The sequence below is a fragment of the Oncorhynchus mykiss genome, chromosome 18 (genome assembly GCF_057628025.1).
Source record: "Oncorhynchus mykiss isolate SJ-2025 chromosome 18, ASM5762802v1, whole genome shotgun sequence".
NCBI classification, from domain to species: domain Eukaryota; kingdom Metazoa; phylum Chordata; class Actinopteri; order Salmoniformes; family Salmonidae; genus Oncorhynchus; species Oncorhynchus mykiss.
The window spans coordinates 70583925-70606053 of NC_143039.1; the positions used below are offsets into that span (position 1 = coordinate 70583925).

The 22129-nt window shown below is 42.8% G+C and overlaps 3 protein-coding genes and 1 pseudogene across 48 annotated transcripts in view; 1 reads left to right on the top strand and 3 right to left on the bottom strand.

The window, feature by feature from the left end:
- Window positions 1-7577, top strand: part of LOC110496881 (focal adhesion kinase 1) — a 239294-nt gene extending 231717 nt beyond the window's left edge. For all 46 annotated transcript variants that reach the window (XM_090209272.1, XM_090209259.1, XM_090209261.1 and 43 more), the window contains 3 exons: window positions 6141-6296; window positions 6454-6534; window positions 6657-7577. In XM_090209272.1, coding sequence (XP_090065398.1) covers window positions 6141-6296; window positions 6454-6534; window positions 6657-6875 — 456 coding nt within the window. In that variant the 3' untranslated portion in view covers window positions 6876-7577. The remainder of the gene's footprint in view (window positions 1-6140; window positions 6297-6453; window positions 6535-6656) is intronic.
- Window positions 7578-10176: 2599 nt separating this feature from the next.
- Window positions 10177-13250, bottom strand: LOC110496675 (large ribosomal subunit protein P1). Its single transcript, XM_021572698.3, has 4 exons — window positions 13039-13250; window positions 11968-12042; window positions 11618-11723; window positions 10177-10298 (listed from the first exon to the last, which is right to left on the bottom strand). Exons 1-4 carry the CDS (start codon window positions 13108-13110, stop codon window positions 10216-10218), a joined length of 336 nt encoding a protein of 111 aa, XP_021428373.1. The 5' UTR covers window positions 13111-13250; the 3' UTR covers window positions 10177-10215.
- Window positions 13251-18666: 5416 nt separating this feature from the next.
- On the bottom strand, window positions 18667-19966 carry LOC110496677 (ly6/PLAUR domain-containing protein 2-like). Its single transcript, XM_021572699.3, has 3 exons — window positions 19822-19966; window positions 19421-19537; window positions 18667-19098 (listed from the first exon to the last, which is right to left on the bottom strand). Exons 1-3 carry the CDS (start codon window positions 19871-19873, stop codon window positions 18887-18889), a joined length of 381 nt encoding a protein of 126 aa, XP_021428374.2. The 5' UTR covers window positions 19874-19966; the 3' UTR covers window positions 18667-18886.
- Window positions 19967-20705: 739 nt separating this feature from the next.
- On the bottom strand, window positions 20706-20824 carry LOC118941226 (U2 spliceosomal RNA; annotated as a pseudogene).
- Between the last annotated feature and the right edge of the window lie 1305 nt (window positions 20825-22129).

Here is a 22129-nt window from a genome sequence, read left to right on the forward strand (position 1 = left end):
AACCCACCATCCACCCCTACACAGCCAGGGTCAACCCACCATCCACCCCTACACAGCCAGGATCATCCCACCATCCACCCCTACACAGCCAGGGTCAACCCACCATCCACCCCTACACAGCCAGGATCATCCCACCATTCACCCCTACACATCCAGGATCAACCCACCATCCACCCCTACACAGCCAGGGTCAACCCACCCTGACCCCACCATTCACCCCTACACAGCCAGGGTCAACCCACCATCCACCCCTACACAGCCAGGGTCAACCCACCATCCACCCCTACACAGCCAGGATCAACCCACCATCCACCCCTACACAGCCAGGGTCAACCCACCATCCACCCCTACACAGCCAAGGTCATCCCACCCTGACCCCACCATTCACCCCTACACAGCCAGGATCAACCCACCATCCACCCCTACACAGCCAGGGTCAACCCACCATCCACCCCTACACAGCCAGGGTCAACCCACCATCCACCCCTACACAGCCGGGGTCGACCTACCATCCACCCCTACACAGCCAGGGTCAACCCACCATCCACCCCTACACAGCCAGGATCATCCCACCATTCACCCCTACACATCCAGGATCAACCCACCATCCACCCCTACACAGCCAGGGTCAACCCACCCTGACCCCACCATTCACCCCTACACAGCCAGGGTCAACCCACCATCCACCCCTACACAGCCAGGGTCAACCCACCATCCACCCCTACACAGCCAGGATCAACCCACCATCCACCCCTACACAGCCAGGGTCAACCCACCATCCACCCCTACACAGCCAAGGTCATCCCACCCTGACCCCACCATTCACCCCTACACAGCCAGGATCAACCCACCATCCACCCCTACACAGCCAGGGTCAACCCACCATCAACCCCTACACAGCCAGGGTCAACCCACCATCCACCCCTACACAGCCAGGGTCAACCCACCATCCACCCCTACACAGCCAGGGTCAACCCACCATCCACCCCTACACAGGCTCCATACAGATGCTGACAAGCAGGCCCAAAAAAAGCCCCAGGGAAAACCACACTTTCTGGGCTTTATTTTGGGCCCTAGTTATACAACGCCAACTACCATCCATTTAGAAAGGAGCCGGTGAAATGAAGACTGTTTTCAAAGTGTTCTTTTTCTTGTAACTTTCCAGGCAGGCAGTTTGAAGGGAGACTCTTAGAGAGACCTCTCTTCTTCTAGCTCTGAGAATAAAACCCTGTTAAAGCCATAAGGCTTTTAATACAGTGGAGGATAGAAGAGCCCAAGGAAAGTAGTGGTTCCTAACAAGATAGAACCCAGCCAAGTCCAGTCCAAAGCTCCCTTCTCACCTTCCTTTGAGCTCAACAGTTAAAGCCATGTTCCAAAGGTTTTAGACTCATTTCTCATTTCCTCCAGTGAAAGCTAACATTATGAACAATACAATACCATGCAATAGAATACCATACATTACCTCCAGATACAATAGGATACCATACATTACCATACATTACCTCCAGATACAATAGAATACCATACATTACCTCCAAATACAATAGAATACCATACCATACATTACCATACAATACCTCCAGATACAATAGAATACCATACATTACCATACAATACCTCCAGATACAATAGAATACCATACATTACCTCCAGATACAATAGAATACCATACATTACCATACATTACCTCCAGATACAATAGAATACCATACATTACCATACATTACCTCCAGATACAATAGAATACAATACCATACATTACCTCCAGATACAATAGAATACCATACAATACCTCCAGATACCATACATTACCATACATTACCTCCAGATACAATAGTGCAGGCCTTTAGATCTTCCTGTCCAGTTAGTACTCAGATCTTTCTCTTTCTGGCTCAAAACGGAGTGAAACAGGGAGGTACTATTTTGCCCTACCATGCAAAAAGGCAGTAACTGCTCATTTGGTCGAAAATGAACTCAGGTGGACAAGTATCCTGCCTCTATTGTAGTGTGTTCTGGAGAAAATGGGGGTCATGTTAGCAGTAACTGTATAAAGTTACTATGAAACCAAGGTAAATAAAAGCCCTTTTTTCCGGTTCCACACTATGAGCAGTTTCCGCCTTCTTGCTTGGTAGGGCAGTATTTTAAAACGTGTCTGCTTGTATTGTGTTGATGCATTGCATGTTGTCTTCTGTCTTCGGTTCTACAGTATTAATCCTTTCTCCCTCTTCTGTTCTGTTTCTCCTGCATCCCCCTCTCCCTCCCCCCCGATCGCACTCCCTTGTTTTGTCTCTGTGCCTCACCCTACTGTTGTGGCCCTTTAGCCCTTTAAAGGGCCTTTAACCCGAGGGTAAGACGTCTTGTGTTTGTGTCGGTCACTGTCTGACCACTGGGGAGCGCTCTAATAAAACATTCTCTACCACTGTACAGGGGGAGTCATCAAACCTTCTTAGCCCAGTGAATAGTGGTATTGGCCCTTAGGCACAGATCTAAGATCAGTTTCCTTTGCCTGAATCCTAACTGTAACCATTAGAACATACAATAGATCAGTGTCTGGATGCGACTACTCCCGAGTGGCGCAGCGACCTAATGCACTGCACCTCAGTGCTTGAGGCATCACTACAGACCCTGGTTTGATCCCGAACTCACAACCGGCAGTGATCGGGAGTCCCATAGGGCGGCGCACAATTGGCCCAACGTCATCCGGGTTAGGGGAGGGTTTGGCCGGGGTAGGCCGTCATTGTAAATAAGAATTTGTTTTTAACTAACTTGCCTAGTTAAATAAAGGTTAAATTAAAAAAATACTCCGGATGAGGCCACTTCATCGAGGTTTATGTTCTACAACCATGGAAGCTCGGCAAGAAAGCCATAACCAAAGCAAGTCATCCTAGTATTCAGTGGCAGTCATTTCAGTAATGACTGTAAAGGTTATTTTGGCAGTCATACTAACGATGCCTAATCAATTCGTGGGAGTAATAACAGATCAATGTGGGCCTTCATTGATGACTCTCTTCCCTGTGGTATGGCATGATGTATGTAGGGTTGTGTTGTTACCATCACTAACTGTGGTCTAGTAGATTATAGTATATCATGTACAATCTGACTCACCAGTGGGTTCTGCCTCCTGTTTGGACCGTGGTGTGTGAGAGTGTATGTTTGTCTACATGTTTGTTTCGGTGTATTGGGGGTCAAATTCATCACACGTCGTTCACAACCATGTTCTGAGATTGTATGCTCTACATGACTTGTGACTCGAGCTAAAAGTAATTCTGGCAAATACTGTCATCTAATGTTCACTCTGTAACGACATGATGAATCTATAAATGACTGTCTTCAAGTGGTTACAGAAAGAAATCCCTTTTAGCTTTATACCACCTGGTGGTTCCAGTGAATAGGACAGCTGGGAGGACAGCTGGGAGGGCAGCTGGGAGGACAGCTGGGAGGGCAGTTGGGAGGACAGCTGGGAGGGCAGCTGGGAGGACACAACATTCAACCTCCAGCTGCGTACCCCCTCCAGCACCAGGGTCAGCGCACTCTCAAATGTTGTTTTTTGACGTCTATTGTAAGCCTGCCACATACACTATACGATACATTTATTAAACATAAGAATGAGTGTGAGTTTTTGTCCCATATGGCTCATGGGAAGTGACAAAGAGCTCTTATAGGACCAGGGCACAAATAATAATATCATAATAATCAATCATTTTGCTCTTTATGTAACCATTGTACATATAAAACCTTATTTGTTCATCGAATATGGTGAATAACTCACCACAGGTTAATGAGAAGGGTGTGCTTGAAAGGATGCATATAACTCTGCAATGTTGGGTTGTATTAGAAAGAGTCTCAGTCTTAAATCATGTTCCAGACACAGTCTGTGCCTGTATTTAGTTTTCATGCTAGTGAGGCTGAGAATCCACTCTCACATAGGTACGTGGTTGCAAAGGGCATCAGTGTCTTAACAGTGGGATTTGCCAAGGCAGGATACTCTGAGCGCAGCCTAATACAGAAATCTGACAGTGACTTCTGATTAAATTAAATTTTCACAGAACCGCTTGTTGCAATTTCGATGAGGCTCTCTTGTTCAGATATTGGCAAGTGGACTGGAGGCAGGGCATGAAAGGGATAACGAATCCAGTTGTTAGTGTAATCTGATTCGGGAAAGTACCTGCGTAACTGGGCACCCAACTCACTCAGGTGCTTTGCTATATTACATTTGCATACAAAAAATCATACAATGATGGAAAGACCTGTGTGTTGTCCTTGTTAATGCAGACAGAGAAGAGCTCCAATTTCTTAATTATAGACTCAATTTTGTCCCTCACATTGAATATAGTTGTAAAGAATCCCTGTAATCCTAGATTCAGATCATTCAGGCGAGAAAATACATCACCCAGATAGGCCAGTTGAGTGAGAAACTCGTCATCATGCAAGCGGTCAGACAAGTGAAAATGATGGTCAGTAAAGAACACTTTAACTCTTCTCTCAATTAAAAAAAAAAAAAACATGTCAGTACTTTTCCCCTTGATAACCAACTTCTGTATGTTGTAAAAGTGTTACATGGTCACTGCCCGTATCATTGCATAGTGCAGAAAATACATGAGAGTTCAGGGGCCTTGCTTTAATAAATTTAACCATTTTTCTGGAGTTTAAAATGTATTTCAAGCTGTCAGGCATTCTCTTGGTAGCAAGAGCCTCTTGGTGGATGCTGCAGTGTACCCAAGTGGCGTCGGGAGCAACTGCTTGCACACGCCTTACCACTTCACTATGTGTCCCTGTCATGGCTTTTACGCCATCAGTACAGATACCAACACATCCTGCCCACCAAAGTCCATTTGATGTCACAAAGCTGTCCAGTAGTTTAAAAATATCCTCTCATGTTGTCCTGGTTTCCAGTGGTTTGCAGAAGAGGATGTCTTCCTTAATTGACCCCCCCCCCCATAAATGTAACGGACATATACCAGGAGCTGTGCCAGGCCCGCCACGTCTGTTGATTCATCCAGATGTAACGCATAGAATTCACTGTCTGGTATGCGAAGCAGTAATTGTTTCAAAACATCTCCTGCCAAGTCACTGATGAGTCATGAAACAGTGTTTGATGAAGACATTGTCTGTATAGTTTCTCTGTCCTTTTCCCCCCAGCATTGTCCCAGCCATGTCCATGGTAGCAGGAAGAATTAAGTTTTCCACAATAGCATGGGGCTTGCCTGTCCTAGCCACTCGGTAGCTCACCATATAAGACACTTCTAGCCCCTTCTTATTAATGGTATCTGTGGCTTTTATACATGTCTTAGTACTAAAAGTTGCCTTAATTCTCACTCAAAAACTCACGTGGCTTATATTTCAAATTGGAATGTTTTGTATCTAAATGTCTGTGCAAGAGTGAAGGTTTCATCAGGTTGGGAGATAGTATTTTTGCACATATAACAGACTGTGGCTGAGGAAAGGCACTACTCCCAATATAATTGAACCCCAAATCAATGTAATGCGCCTCTTCGATGGTCCAACGTCCCTGTCTGTTGTTCGGTGCTTTCCCGGGGAAGGGGGCAGTAGCTCTTCGGCTGCATCATATTCACAACTGTCAGTGTCCATGCTAGCTGGGATAATAACAAATGTAGAATTACTGATGCTAGCATTGGATGTGCTGTGGAAGCAGAACAACTTGTGTTTTCAACAGGTGCAGGTGTAGTACTGCTGGTAGTAGCAGTACTACCAGTAGAGCTGGTATGTGTCTATGGACGCGGGCCTTACTTTTTAAAATAATTTTAGAGCAAATGGAATGAGCAGCAGCTACGTTTGGCTACATACGGTCTGTGAGTGGAATTCCCACGAGAGTAATGGTTAATGTGATTGGATGTTAATTATTTGACTAGGCTACCTGTATTTGACATTGTATTGTTATTTCGCAGATTTTATTTTTGGCAGTGAAACGAGGCTACTCAGGCGAGGAAAAAAAACTCACCAAAATGTATAGCCCTGTTGGAAAATATAAATGGACTGTTTGTAAAAAAAATCTTCACATTTTCAATCACACATTTCATCATAATAGAAATATGAAAACTAAAATGATTTCTAGGAGATCGATTCACTTCCCTCAGTATGTTGTATGTGAACCAACTCACCCCCATCTCTGTGGTGTGTAGATCCAGCCTCAGGAGATCAGCCCTCCCCCCACGGCCAACTTGGACCGCTCCAACGACAAGGTGTATGAGAACGTGACAGGCCTGGTCAAGGCTGTTATAGAGATGTCCAGTAAGATCCAGCCAGCCCCTCCAGAAGAGTACGTCCCAATGGTCAAGGTAAAGCTAGCTTCAATCAATGGCGATAAAAGACAACAATTGTTGTTGAATCATCATTATATGCTGATCAAGAGGATATTATTGTCGAGTGATACTGGTTTGTAAGCCGTTCTAGCTTTGTTCTTCTATTACAGTGATATACTGGTTCTTTTTACAGGAGGTGGGACTAGCGTTGAGAACCCTACTGGCCACAGTGGACGAGACCATACCAGTGTTACCAGCAAGCACACACAGAGAGGTGAGAAACAACTCAACATATTGCTTCTGACTCTGTTGATACTCTGACTGTTGTCCTATTGTGTCTGACAACAAAGTAACCGGCCTATTTCTCTTATGTGTTCTGACTGTCTTCCTCTGCAGATTGAGATGGCCCAGAAGCTGTTGAACTCTGACCTGGCCGAGCTGATTAACAAGATGAAGCTGGCCCAGCAGTACGTCCTCACCAGTCTGCAGCAGGACTACAAGAAACAGATGCTGACGGCGGCCCACGCCCTGGCCGTAGACGCCAAGAACCTGCTGGATGTCATCGACCAGGCCCGGCTCAAGATGATCCACACCCAGTCCCGGGGGTCACACTAGCCCCCTCCGACTCCTAGCTCCTTGGGCATGGAAGACCTTTGAGGGGAGGGAGAGGGATATAAGAGGGAAGGGGGTCTGGTGCTGTGGAAATGGGGCTGGTTGGTTTCAGCTCCCATAGCAATCATAGACCGCACAATAAGTCACAAGTCAAGACTGCTCAGCTCGCACCTCGATCAGAGCTCCTGATACTACAGGATAGAGACAGAACTGGTCACTCGACTCAATCGTACCCTTCCACCCCCTTCCTGAAAACTGTTTTATAGGCTTCTGTTCTGTCTGTCGCTGCTCTCCAGAATGTTTGGAGGTCAGTTACATACAATCTCTTCTGTTTTATTCGATGTGTCGATTGTTTTATCCAGAGATTAATTTCAGAGTGTTTTTTTTTTAAATCCAGAGATTAATTTCAGCTCACATCATCAGACGTTCTTCCAGGTGGCTGATAATAATCACAGATCTGATCTGAATACAATTCCAACTGGAAGATTTGAACCATTGAAGAACTACAAGCTATATTTGATTAACATTTTATTACTGAGAGATCTCAGTGGTTGGGATGTCTGTGTTTAACACTATTACCTAAGGTGTGCTACAGAATCAAAGCATATTATGACTATGTTTTGGATGCTCATCATTTGTATTTTTTTTGTCCATTCTCTGACACATGGACTCGGCACAGTGAATAATAAAATATCACAAAATGAATGATATTTATTTTTATTAAACACAAATGTCACATGCCACTTTTTAAGTTAACTAATAGTTAATATACAAAGATATATATTTTTAAGCATTCAGCATTTCTGGGATTTAAATGTTATGAGAGGCTTATTTTCCTCATTGTAAGTTTCCAGCGCATTTAAGTTCCACAGTGGTGATGAACGATCATGTGATTTGAATCATCTAATAGTTTGGCAGTTAAAACCCCTGTCCCATTGCTAGTCATTTCCTTATCACTGAAACTGTATATTTAACCAAGTCTGGTGTTACACAAACCTTCTTCTGATTTTCTTGGGTTGTTCGTATTCATTAGTGCACACCGTAGCAAAACATTTTGCAACGGAAAACAAAAACAAGCATCTCTTATTGGACAACTTCAGGTAGTCCCTCCCTAACCAGGGTTTCCTAACTCGGTCCTGGGGCACCCACCTGCTTGACCATTTAGGTTTTTGCCCAGGCACTACACTGCTGATTCAAAGCTTGATGATGAGTTGGTTATTGGAATCAGCGGTGTAGGGCTAGGGCAAAAGATCTGAGTGTGCACTCAGCCCCAGGACCGAGTTTGGGAAAACCCTGCTTTAGTCCACGTGTCAAACTCATTCCACCAAGGGCTGAGTATCTGCAGGTTTTCGCTCCTCCCTTGAACACTGAACAAAAATATAAACGCAACATGCAACAATTTCAAAGATTTGAACGAGTCAATTGAAATACATTCATTAGATCCTAATCTATGGATTTCATGACTGGGAATACAGTGATGCATCTGTTGGCCACAAATAGGTTTAAAAAGGCGTGGATCAGAAAACCAGTCAGTATCTGGTGTGACCACTACTTGCCTCCTGCAGCACAACACATCTCCTTCTCATAGAGTTGATCAGGCTGATGATTATGGCTTGTGGAATGTTGTCCCCCACCTCTTCAGTGCTTGTGCGAAGTTACTGGATATTGGCGGGAACTGGAACACGCTGTTGTACACATCGATCGAAAACATCCCAAACACGTTCAATGGGTGACATGTCTGGTGAGTATGCAGGCCATGGAAGAACTGGGACATGTTCAGCTTCCAGGAATTGTGTAGATTATCCTTGTGACGTGGGGCAGTGCATTATCATGCTGGAACTTGATGTGATGGCGGTGGATGAATGGCACAACAATGGGCCTCGTCACTGTATCTCAAATTGCCATTGATAAAAATGCAATTGTGTTGTCTGTAGTTTATGCCTGCCCATACCATAACTCCACTGCCATCATGGGGCTCTCTGTTCACAATGTTGACATCAGCAAACCGCTCACCCACACAACGCCATACACACCATCTGCCCGGTACAGTTGAAACCAGGATTCATCCATGACGAGCACACTTCTCCAACGTGCTAGTGGCCATCGAAGCTGAGTATTTGTCTGAGGCCAGTTGGATGTACTGACAAATTCTCTAAAACGAAGTTAAAGGCGGCATATGGTAAAGAAATTAACATTCAATTCTCTGGCAACCACTCTGGTGGACATTCCTTCGGTCAGCATTCCAATTGCACACTCCCTCAAAACTTGACACATCGTTGGCATCGTGTTGTGTGACAAAACTGCACATTTTAGTGGCTTTTTTCCACAGAACAAGTTCTACCTGTTTAATTATCATCCTTTTTAATCAGCTTTGTGATATGCCACACCTGTCAGGTGGATGGATTATCTTAGCAAAGGACAAATGCTCACTAATAGCGATGTAAATAAATTTGTACACAATATTTGAGAGAAACTTTTTGTGCGTATATCAAATTTCTGGGATCTTTTATTTCAGCTTATGGAACCAACACTATATATTTTTGTTCAGTATACTTAATTGATGAATGAAGGTCACTTATTAGTAAAGAACTCCCCTCAACTGGTTGTCTCGGGTCTTATTGAAAGGAAAAAAAACAGGCACTCCATGGAATGAGTTTGACACCCCTGATATATACTGTAGACAACGTTCTCTCCCATCAGTCCCATCAGTGGTGGTCACCAGTTTGAATCCCAATGCGGCCTGTTCTCCAACAAATCATATGTAATCTGCATTCTAATTGAGTGACTGTACAGATGTGAGTAAATAACAGGTGCAGTGGACTAGGTACTGGGGTATAGACCAGGTCACAGGTTCTAGAGCTCTATTCAAATGGAAAGGTTATTTCAGATTGAGCCGATATGCAGCATTTCCTTTACACTTCAATCATGCTGTAAGGATGAACTTCCAGTGATGCGGATTGACTTTCTTAAAGGTGTTACGGTATATATAGCCCTAGTCATGTGATCGAGACTATCCAAAAACCACAATGTGATGTAGGTCAAAATCTCACCTTTGCCATCAAGACAAGACCGCACAAAAAGGTTTGAGACAATTTCAATGACAAATAGGATGTCATAATAGCAGGATTACTGATTAGAAAAACCTCTCATATTCATACTCTACTTCATTCATAATCTACTATTCCACCTATTGGAGATGATACATTGTTCACAGGTGATCACATTTAATCCAATGTCTTTATCCCATAATGTATTTCATAGTGCACTTGTACACAAGGAGTTTAAATGAAACCACATGTTGCCATTTCTGTTTCTTTGATTTTATTATTTACAAAAAAATGGTTTAGTCGAAAAGACCGAAGCCCATGTCGTCATCAGAACCCTCCTCGGATTCCTCCTTTTTCTCCTCCTTCTTCTCCTCCTTGACTAATAAGGGAAAATAAGGTATGGCATCAGTACATGTATAGTGAAATAAATATCCTTACAGTTGTCAAATTAGAACAATAATCACAAATGACCTAAACAGACCTTTCTTACCAAAACGTCTGATTCATGACGCGTTCAAAACCAGGAACTCCTGACTTACGAGCACTCAAAACAAGTTCTGACTGAGGGAACTCGGAATTCCAATCCAGAAATTCTGGGATCTTTCTAGAGCTCTGACTTTTTGACCTAGTCTTTTTTTTATCTTGGCGTCTTAAAAGCACCGATTAGGCCAATAAATTAAAACTTATCCATTAGTGACAAACTGGCTCAATAAGAGCTATGGATAAACAGACACTGAGTTTATGAAGCTCAAAGACAGTACAGTATGGTTTAGAAACAGACATGATGATGGTGCAACCCTGGCCCTGATTCAGAGCGGCAGTGGAAACCATACCACTAGGGGTGCGCCTAGTAGTCGGACAAAACTAGCATCGTAACAGATTTGGGCAATTTTCTGGATACGATTCTGATCAGAGCAACAACAAAAAAATGATCAGTGATCGTTAAGTTATTTTCAGGTGCCAGCAAGCATCTCAGAGTTTCTAAACCATACTGTCCGAGTCAGTCATGTGCGTGGCTTAATAACTAGACGGGATAGTTTTCCTGTCTGTAAAGAGATGGGCGGACTGCACGTTGATCCTGCTGGTCAGGCTCGGATAATTTCACATACACTTTCTCGCATGTTTTCGGTCTGATCATTTGCCTTCTGTGATAAATCACACGGCGAGGACATCATATCTAACATGTGGGTCGAGGGTGAGGAAAAGACTAAACGCTAATGCGCATTCTAACTGAATGACAGCAAATGTGTATGTCCACTACAAGTTTAGAACAGACACACCCTCCACACATTGCTTCTAATCTGCAGTTTATTTGCAGCGAGGTATTTAGTCAGCATCTATTTAGGCATATTAAAATAAATTTTTCCCGATCACGAGTATCATCTGATCCAACTGTCAATTTACGAATATGAGTATGGCCATGTCGACATGGCCATCTCCAGTCTAGCAGGTGCTCGCTAGCACCAGAGATGTTTGAAACAGAGGTCTGAATCTTCGCTGTGGGTGTTACAAGAAGTAAAAGCATGTAGAGTTTGTTTTTAAAATCACTGACGGTAATAAGCACTGGCTCACATGGAACCCATGTTACTGTGGCCCTGCAGGTGAAACCCTGGCCTACTGAACAACACAATGGCCCTCTAGGACCGTGGCCCCATGCCCCTGGTAAAGGGGGGTGAAACCCTGGTGTCCTTTAGTTACCTGGTGCGTCTGCTGCAGGGGCGGCGCCTCCAGCAGCAGCAGGAGCAGCTCCACCACCAGCACCCACGTTGCAGATCAGGCTGCCAATGTCCACGCTGGCCAGAGCCTGTAACACAAACAGGATAGGGTCAGATGCTGCCTTTACACATGAATTACTACCATGTCATAGCATCATGGTTTACAGACAGCAACTAAGTACTGTCACCATTCAACATTAAACAAGGTTCACACAAAACAGTGAGATGGAAGGTTTTACACCATAGATATGAAGGAATAAATCAGAAGTTACACAGAGTATTTTTCAATGAACTTCATGTGTTTAGGGTGATGGAGAAAAGGGCTTGACTCACCTTGGAGAACAGACTGGGCCAGAAAGGCTCAATAGTCACATTGGCAGCCTTGATGAGAGCCATCAACTTGTCCTCCTGCAAATGATTATATTACACATTACAGACCTCTACTGTAGAAGCATGAAGACAAAACCACTAACAGTATTTGGCTGTTGTTGGTATTTTTTTATTTCACCTTTATTTAACCAGGTAGGCAAGTTGAGAACAAGTTCTCATTTACAACTGCGACCTGGCCAAGATAAACCAAAGCAGTTCGACACAGAGTTACACATGGAGTAAAACAAACATACAGTCAATAATACAGTAGAAAAATAAGTCTATATACGATGTGAGCAAATGAGGTGAAATAAGGGAGGTAAAGGCAAAAAAGGCCATGGTGGCAAAGTAAATACAATATAGCAAGTAAAACACTGGAATGGTAGATTTGCAGTGGAAGAATGTGCAAAGTAGAAATAAAAATAATGGGGTGCAAAGGAGCCAAATAAATTAAAGAAATACAGTAGGGAAAGAGGTAGTTGTTTGGGCTAAATTATAGATTGGCTATGTACAGGTTCAGTAATCTGTGAGCTGCTCTGACAGTTGGTGCTTAAAGCTAGTGAGGGTTAGCCTTGGACCAGGTTAGTAAGTAGTTGGCCAATGCCAAAAAGGGGGGGGGGGAAACCCACTGTATGAGTAAGCCAACTTATTGGCTGCTTTGATCGCATTCACCAGTTTACTAGGCTAGGAAGAATGTTTCAAATAGTTCCATTTGGCTAGCAATTTTCCATAGATCTGACCATGGCGCCAGGGTTAACTAGCAGGCTATCGTAGCGATGCATACAGCATCAACACATTGCTGGCGGTAACTAACGTTAGAGAACTGATAGCATGTTAGTTAGCTAGTGACATTGACGGCTAATTAGCTGTCATTTTGGACAGCTAAGGCGATAATATAGTTGGCGTTGCTACAATCCCTTATTTTTTCAGACTCAGCTACACACTACCCCGGAAGTAGACAAGAACCAGCGTACCAAGTAAGGCTGGTTAGCGACACAAGAGGCCGGCCAAGGCACCATTTTAAGCGGGACTTACTGTGACGGTGACTTCATCGTCGTGGAGGATGAGGGCAGAGTAAATACAAGCGAGCTCAGATACAGATGCCATCTTTCTGCGTAGGTTTTAGAGTTTTGGGGTCGGATGCCTAAATTTAGTGGTGCTAGTCGCCGGATTCTGGACCTTAGCTTCAAGAGAAGAACCAAGCACCTTAGGCACGTTTACTTCCAACTTGGATTTTAGCGGAAAGAGAATGAGAAAGGGCGGGACGAGGGTGTATATACTAAACAACGTCACTTCTATGGGAGGAGTCAATGCAAATGACTACCGACTAAAACTTATTTGGATGACTTGAAGAATGAACATATAAGACCACAAGGCAATTTTTAACAATTAAACCACAGATGTATCTTCGTTTTACACTTCTCATAGGCTCAAACCCATTCACATAGGATCAAACCCATTCACATAGGATCAAACCCATTCAGGTGTATATAGCCTCATTACTGTTCTTTTATTGTGTTACTTTTTTCTTACTTTAGTTTTTTTAATTGTTGATTTATTTTTGTAGCATTTTTGGTTAAGGGCTTGTAAGTATGCAGGTTGTTGTATTCTGCACATGTGACAAATACAATTAGATTTGATTTGAGAAAATTTGATTTGAGTTACATGACACAATATAAAACACGATCACAGCCAAAGCCATATAAATTAAATAAATAGATTTTATTACTGCACAACAACTTCACACTATTCAATATATATATATATATATTTATATATATATATATATATATATATATTAGCCGTCTTTATATATATATATACTCACAATATTAACAATACTGTATATAACAATATATTTGAGAGCTGTATCGTATATGTAAAAGTATATGAGAGCCGACATCGTATGCACTCACTACTGTAAGTTGCTCTGGAGCTTCTGTTAAAGGACTAGAAGGTAAATGTAATACAATGTCCTGGTTCAGCAACCAGGAAGATATTCTACATGAGAACTGGTTCAGAACAACAACCAGGAAGATATTCTACATGAGGCTGGTTCAGAACAGCAACCAGGAAGTTATTCTACATGAGAACTGGTTCAGAACAGCAACCAGGAAGTTATTCTACATGAGAACTGGTTCAGAACAGCAACCAGGAAGTTATTCTACATGGGAACTGGTTCAGAACAGCAACTAGGAAGTTATTCTACATGAGAACTGGTTCAGAACAGCAACCAGGAAGTTATTCTACATGAGAACTTGTTCAGAACAACAACCAGGAAGTTATTCTACATGAGAACTTGTTCAGAACAGCAACCAGGAAGTTATTCTACATGAGAACTGGTTCAGAACAGCAACCAGGAAGTTATTCTACATGAGAACTGGTTCAGAACAACAACCAGGAAGTTATTCTACATGAGGCTGGTTCAGAACAGCAACCAGGAAGTTATTCTACATGAGGCTGGTTCAGAACAGCAACCAGGAAGTTATTATACATGAGAACTGGTTCAGAACAGCAACCAGGAAGTTATTCTACATGAGAACTGGTTCAGAACAGCAACCAGGAAGTTATTCTACATGAGAACTGGTTCAGAACAGCAACCAGGAAGTTATTCTACATGAGAACTGGTTCAGAACAGCAACCAGGAAGTTATTCTACATGATAACTGGTTCAGAACAGCAACCAGGAAGTTATTCTACATGAGAACTGGTTCAGAACAGCAACCAGGAAGTTATTCTACATGAGAACTTGTTCAGAACAACAACCAGGAAGTTATTCTACATGAGAACTGGTTCAGAACAGCAACCAGGAAGTTATTCTACATGGGAACTGGTTCAGAACAGCAACCAGGAAGTTATTCTACATGAGAACTGGTTCAGAACAGCAACCAGGAAGTTATTCTACATGGGAACTGGTTCAGAACAGCAACCAGGAAGTTATTCTACATGAGAACTTGTTCAGAACAACAACCAGGAAGTTATTCTACATGAGAACTGGTTCAGAACAGCAACCAGGAAGTTATTCTACATGGGAACTGGTTCAGAACAACAACCAGGAAGTTATTCTACATGGGAACTGGTTCAGAACAGCAACCAGGAAGTTATTCTACATGGGAACTGGTTCAGAACAGCAACCAGGAAGTTATTCTACATGAGAACTGGTTCAGAACAGCAACCAGGAAGTTATTCTACATGGGAACTGGTTCAGAACAACAACCAGGAAGTTATTCTACATGGGAACTGGTTCAGAACAGCAACCAGGAAGTTATTCTACATGGGAACTGGTTCAGAACAGCAACCAGGAAGTTATTCTACATGAGGCTGGTTCAGAACAGCAACCAGGAAGTTATTCTACATGGGAACTGGTTCAGAACAGCAACCAGGAAGTTATTCTACATGAGAACTGGTTCAGAACAACAACCAGGAAGTTATTCTACATGGGGACTGGTTCAGAACAACAACCAGGAAGTTATTCTACATGAGAACTGGTTCAGAACAACAACCAGGAAGTTATTCTACATGAGAACTGGTTCAGAACAGCAACCAGGAAGTTATTCTACATGAGAACTGGTTCAGAACAGCAACCAGGAAGTTATTCTACATGGGAACTGGTTCAGAACAGCAACCAGGAAGTTATTCTACATGAGAACTGGTTCAGAACAGCAACCAGGAAGTTATTCTACATGAGAACTGGTTCAGAACAACAACCAGGAAGTTATTCTACATGAGGCTGGTTCAGAACAGCAACCAGGAAGTTATTCTACATGAGGCTGGTTCAGAACAGCAACCAGGAAGTTATTATACATGAGAACTGGTTCAGAACAGCAACCAGGAAGTTATTCTACATGAGAACTGGTTCAGAACAGCAACCAGGAAGTTATTCTACATGAGAACTGGTTCAGAACAGCAACCAGGAAGTTATTCTACATGAGAACTGGTTCAGAACAGCAACCAGGAAGTTATTCTACATGATAACTGGTTCAGAACAGCAACCAGGAAGTTATTCTACATGAGAACTGGTTCAGAACAGCAACCAGGAAGTTATTCTACATGAGAACTTGTTCAGAACAACAACCAGGAAGTTATTCTACATGAGAACTGGTTCAGAACAGCAACCAGGAAGTTATTCTACATGGGAACTGGTTCAGAACAGCAACCAGGAAGTTATTCTACATGAGAACTGGTTCAGAACAGCAACCAGGAAGTTATTCTACATGGGAACTGGTTCAGAACAGCAACCAGGAAGTTATTCTACATGAGAACTTGTTCAGAACAACAACCAGGAAGTTATTCTACATGAGAACTGGTTCAGAACAGCAACCAGGAAGTTATTCTACATGGGAACTGGTTCAGAACAACAACCAGGAAGTTATTCTACATGGGAACTGGTTCAGAACAGCAACCAGGAAGTTATTCTACATGGGAACTGGTTCAGAACAGCAACCAAGAAGTTATTCTACATGAGAACTGGTTCAGAACAGCAACCAGGAAGTTATTCTACATGGGAACTGGTTCAGAACAACAACCAGGAAGTTATTCTACATGGGAACTGGTTCAGAACAGCAACCAGGAAGTTATTCTACATGGGAACTGGTTCAGAACAGCAACCAGGAAGTTATTCTACATGAGGCTGGTTCAGAACAGCAACCAGGAAGTTATTCTACATGGGAACTGGTTCAGAACAGCAACCAGGAAGTTATTCTACATGAGAACTGGTTCAGAACAACAACCAGGAAGTTATTCTACATGGGGACTGGTTCAGAACAACAACCAGGAAGTTATTCTACATGAGAACTGGTTCAGAACAACAACCAGGAAGTTATTCTACATGAGAACTGGTTCAGAACAGCAACCAGGAAGTTATTCTACATGAGAACTGGTTCAGAACAGCAACCAGGAAGTTATTCTACATGGGAACTGGTTCAGAACAGCAACCAGGAAGTTATTCTACATGAGAACTGGTTCAGAACAGCAACCAGGAAGTTATTCTACATGAGAACTGGTTCAGAACAGCAACCAGGAAGTTATTCTACATGAGAACTGGTTCAGAACAACAACCAGGAAGTTATTCTACATGAGAACTGGTTCAGAACAGCAACCAGGAAGTTATTCTACATGAGAACTGGTTCAGAACAGCAACCAGGAAGTTATTCTACATGAGAACTGGTTCAGAACAGCAACCAGGAAGTTATTCTACATGAGAACTGGTTCAGAACAGCAACCAGGAAGTTATTCTACATGAGAACTGGTTCAGAACAGCAACCAGGAAGTTATTCTACATGAGAACTGGTTCAGAACAACAACCAGGAAGTTATTCTACATGGGAACTGGTTCAGAACAGCAACCAGGAAGTTATTCTACATGAGAACTGGTTCAGAACAGCAACCAGGAAGTTATTCTACATGAGAACTGGTTCAGAACAACAACCAGGAAGTTATTCTACATGGGAACTGGTTCAGAACAACAACCAGGAAGTTATTCTACATGGGAACTGGTTCAGAACAACAACCAGGAAGTTATTCTACATGGGAACTGGTTCAGAACAGTCTCAGAAGAGTTTAATAAACAAGAAAATAGCAGAGATACAAGTATTTGTGATTCAGGTCAAATATAGCCTTTTTCTTATATTTTCTTATATTATATTTATTATATTTATAATAAATTATTATTATATTTTATTTTATGTTTTGTATTTTACTAGTTGCGATTTGTAACTATAACACTCTGTAGCTTTATAATTCATTTTTGTAACCGAATGCCTCTATTCAATCAGATCTCCTTTAGCTGACATCTCCATAGCGGTTGTTTTGGCTGTGTCAGAGGTTGAACTGTGTTAAAGTTGTTCAATCCACAAGTCTTTATAGCTGAAGGGTTACAGATTCCCCAATAGAAATGTAAAGGTTATTTCGGATTGAGCCGACATAGGCAGCGTTTACTGTGAATGCAGTCTCTGCTAAAAGCAGGATCATCGCCTTTAAATGTAATTAATGCTGTTAAACTGAAGTTCCATGATGCGGATGATGCCAGGTACCCCAAGTGGGTGGATGTTTCCCTTAAGGACCTATGGGTCTAAAATGAGCAAACTCCACTCAACCAGGACACCGGGCCATGCAAAACGAACTCAACCATTGCTAGCAAAGTTTAGGCCTGCACAGTGTCTTTATTTACAATAATCATTCTGTGCCAACACACATCTAATTGTGAAAAGTGCACATATACCTGTGTATGGGGTCACCCTGGTAGTAGGTTTTTATACAGGTTTTTAAAAAGAGCTACTGCCTAAATACTGTAATGCAGGTTTGATTGAATGGAGCCCTTAACCCTTATAGTGAAAAGGATGTCCTGTTGTCTGCCTGTCATCCTATACACAGGTATGTGACATCAACCGACACCAGGCAGGGTAAAACTCCAATACCATCGTTTGTGTTTCAGTTCTTTGTTACAAGGCCATCATCACCACTACTTTAAAAACTGGTGGATGGAGACACGTCAAACTAATGATCGGGTGTGTTTTTATGATGAAATTATTGCATCTTATTTTTGCCAGAACATATTTGTACACATTTCAGTCTTGCCTTTTGACAACGATACTAGGCCTACTGCCTTTCTTCAGCACATAACTTGACAGCCATAGAGGTTAAACAAAAATAAAAACACCAGCAGATATGAACACATATTTATTTCAGTTGTTCATATTCATTCATTTTGAAAACTTGATTCAGAGACACAGTAACCAGCACAGATAGGAAAACGTTGTATTACTTTCCTATCCGACATAGATCCTGAGGATGAGCAACAACAACAAACAAAAACAAACCAGCAAAGATGAACCCACATATTGATTTCAGTTGTTCATTCATTCATTTCAAAAACTTCACAGAGTTTCACAGAGACAAAACCAGGCCGGATAAGAGAAAAGACAAGCTGAGCAACATGAAGTTGAGTCCAGAGACTGATGAACCGTTGACGTTACAGAGGTCAGTCTGACAGCAGCTGACCTGGATCCCCCATAAGGCTCCTGGAATGGTGTTGGTGGAGGCGGCTGTTCTACATGTCAAGCTGTTGGTGCAGGTCTTATAAATGTACTGGATCCCCACTGGTGACAGACAGTGGAAGATAGATGAACTGGTTAAGATGAACTGGTTAAGATGAACTGGTTAAGATGAACTGGTTAAGATGAACTGGTTAAGATGAACTGGTTAAAGGGCTGGCAAATTGATTGATTGAGTCTATAACTGATAAGAGAAACAGTGAGGTATAATTTATTTTATATACTGACATGACAGAATTATTGACAATATTTATTTCAGTTTTCACTAACCTACATAGGCAAAGTGACTGGTACCCCTGTCCAAAACCCTACCTACAAAGAGATGTATTAATGTATCTATTCATTTACAGAGTATCTGTGCTCTTACAGATTTGCGTGACGGCGGTCATGCAGGTGTCATTTGAGACATAGCAGTTCTCTATGTTCTGGTTGCACAGAGCATTGCTGATTGTCTCATCACAGGCATAACACCGCAGTGCCTCCACTGAAACACCATAATGAAACATACAGTATACGTGTAAAACATCACTGAAATTCTTTAGATATTGACGGAACACACAATTCGAACTACACAGAAATCCAGTAATTAGATTACAGTGAAAGTCACGCGCACAAAACACATGATTTAGGTAATAAACCATGATGATAGATAATTCATTCCAAAACACATGATTTAGGTAATAAACCATGATGATAGATAATTAATTCCAAAACACATGATTTAGGTAATAAACCATGATGATAGATAATTCATTCCAAAATACATACCTGCAACATTCCCAAACAAAATGGGCATTAGTAACACAAGAATGGTCTTCATGACTGATAATGTGAGTTCTGACGATTTTATCTTGCTGTAATAAAGTTGTCTCGTCTCTGCTGGGGGTTTAAATAGCCAGGCGTGTTTGTGAAAGTCTACAGATTGTTACCAAGCAGAATCCACAACAATATTCAGAACCATTGTGTAGCATGAAAGATTTGTGATATCTTGTTTCATTTACTCCCTATAATTACTGTATACCACAGTTACCAAAAAAAACAAAAATACTCAAACATTGGAGGCTGCTGAGGGGAGAACGGCTCATAATAATGTCTGGAACGAAGGGGAAACGGAACAGCACCAAACACATGGATCCCATTCCACTCTATCCACTACCATGAGACCAGCCTCCTGTGTAAGGCTAAAGATTAGTGGATGTAGAGTGGCTTCAGTCAAACTGGATGTCACACCTTGGGTTTTATGAGTCTGAAAATAGCCAAATTAGCTCATTAAATTAGATAAGCAAGTGGTTTCACTCATGGCTGTAAACATCCAGTTTGTGGGGGACTGATTTGGGGAGTTGGTAATTAGGTATGGGTGTGTTCTCTTGTGGCAGTGGGCTTTAGCTTTAGTTATGTTAATTAAGACTATACATTAGAGTGGATAAATCACTTACTCTAACAGATGTTTGGTGAAAAGTTAGACAGTAAACAGTGTAGAGAAATTTGGTGTACTTTTTTTTAAACAGTCTTTTCACTTGCGGGATATAATAGATCACCCCCAGAATACTTTGCAAGGGTGAAATCTGCATAAACATTGTTGATTGGCTGTTTTTTAGTATTTTAAATGTTTTATTAAAACGAAACAACGCATTATTTATATTTACAACAACAAGGGGTGCACCGTTCCTGGAGGTACTGCAATACCAGGTCGATGTGTGGAGTGGACGGAGCAAGCCCCTATTCCATCTCCCTGTTCCAAAAATCTATTTAATATATGGTCCCCAGATAGCCTGCCTGGGGGGGGGTCTCTACTCGTTTCGCTACCAGCAGGTTGCGGAAGGACCACAGTGCATCCTTCAGACACGTGAGGGTGGGCCAGTGCTTGGTGAAGGCCTTTGGTGGAATAGGCCTTCAGCCCACCCCATACAGCACGAGCTGGGGCGTTAGGTCCTCCCCTGCTGGCAGACACGGGGAGATCAGGGGGCCTGCTTCCTTCCACAGGTCCCTGGTGGCTCTGCACTCCCAGAGCAAGTGCCCCACCAACTCATCTTGGCCACACGATGCCCCGGGAGTGCATAATGGCCCTGACTGGGAGGATCTCGTGGGCAACCATCCAGGACAGGTCCCGGTGCCGGTTCAGCAGAGCAGGATGGGCCACGTTGCGCCAAACCTCTGTGGGCTCGACAGTAGCAAGCCTGCACACTGGACACACTGATTCCCGCTCCTGCACAAGAGAGAGAAGAGAGCGGTGTTTAGTTAAAACCTTGACGGCCTCTTTTTCCAGTTTAAAATGTCTTAAAAACTTTTGGAGCTGGACGTAGTGTGTGGGGAGCAGGAAGGAGACTGGGGCACGCAGGTTGACTGGGATCAGCCTCAGAGTCCTGAGGTAAGATCCCAGCCAGAACCATGCAAGGTCCTGTGTCTTGTTATTGACCGGTGAGGTGGCTGCGGCCCCCCCCCCCCCCCCCCCCCCCCCCCTGGGTCTCTTGACCACCTCCCTCCTCAGCCTCTCCCACTTGCTTCCCCACAGGAAGTAAAACAGCATCCGTTCCAGAGCTAATAGACTTGCTCGTGGGGGGATAAAAACAGAACTGATTAATAACAGCACAGCTAAAATCACAGCTTTAATGATTTAAACCTTGCCCTCATAAGTCAGCTATCGAAGACTCCAAAAACCCTGTCTCTGTCGTACAGTCCCCAGGATCCCACCCCAGTTGCCGCCTCCTCCTCCCTCCCGGTCAGACTTTACCCCCAGTACCCTTATGTCAGTCATTTTAACTGTCAGTGGTAGTCTGGTCAAGTCTGGGTCTGCCCACTTATCCCAATGGACATGAGTGGGTAAGTTAGATAGAAATTGGTGTCGGGGAGGTTGTCATACTAGCTTCACATAGAATTGATTAATGATGTAACCTGAAAAGGTAAAATGAATATAAGGGTATGTGTACACACAAATACCAGTAAGTATTATGAACATTTTATATTCAATATATTATTAGATAAGATTTTCAAGATCACAAAGGATCTCTTACACACAATTATACAGTGCCTTGCGAAAGTATTCGGCCCCCTTGAACTTTGCGACCTTTTACCACAT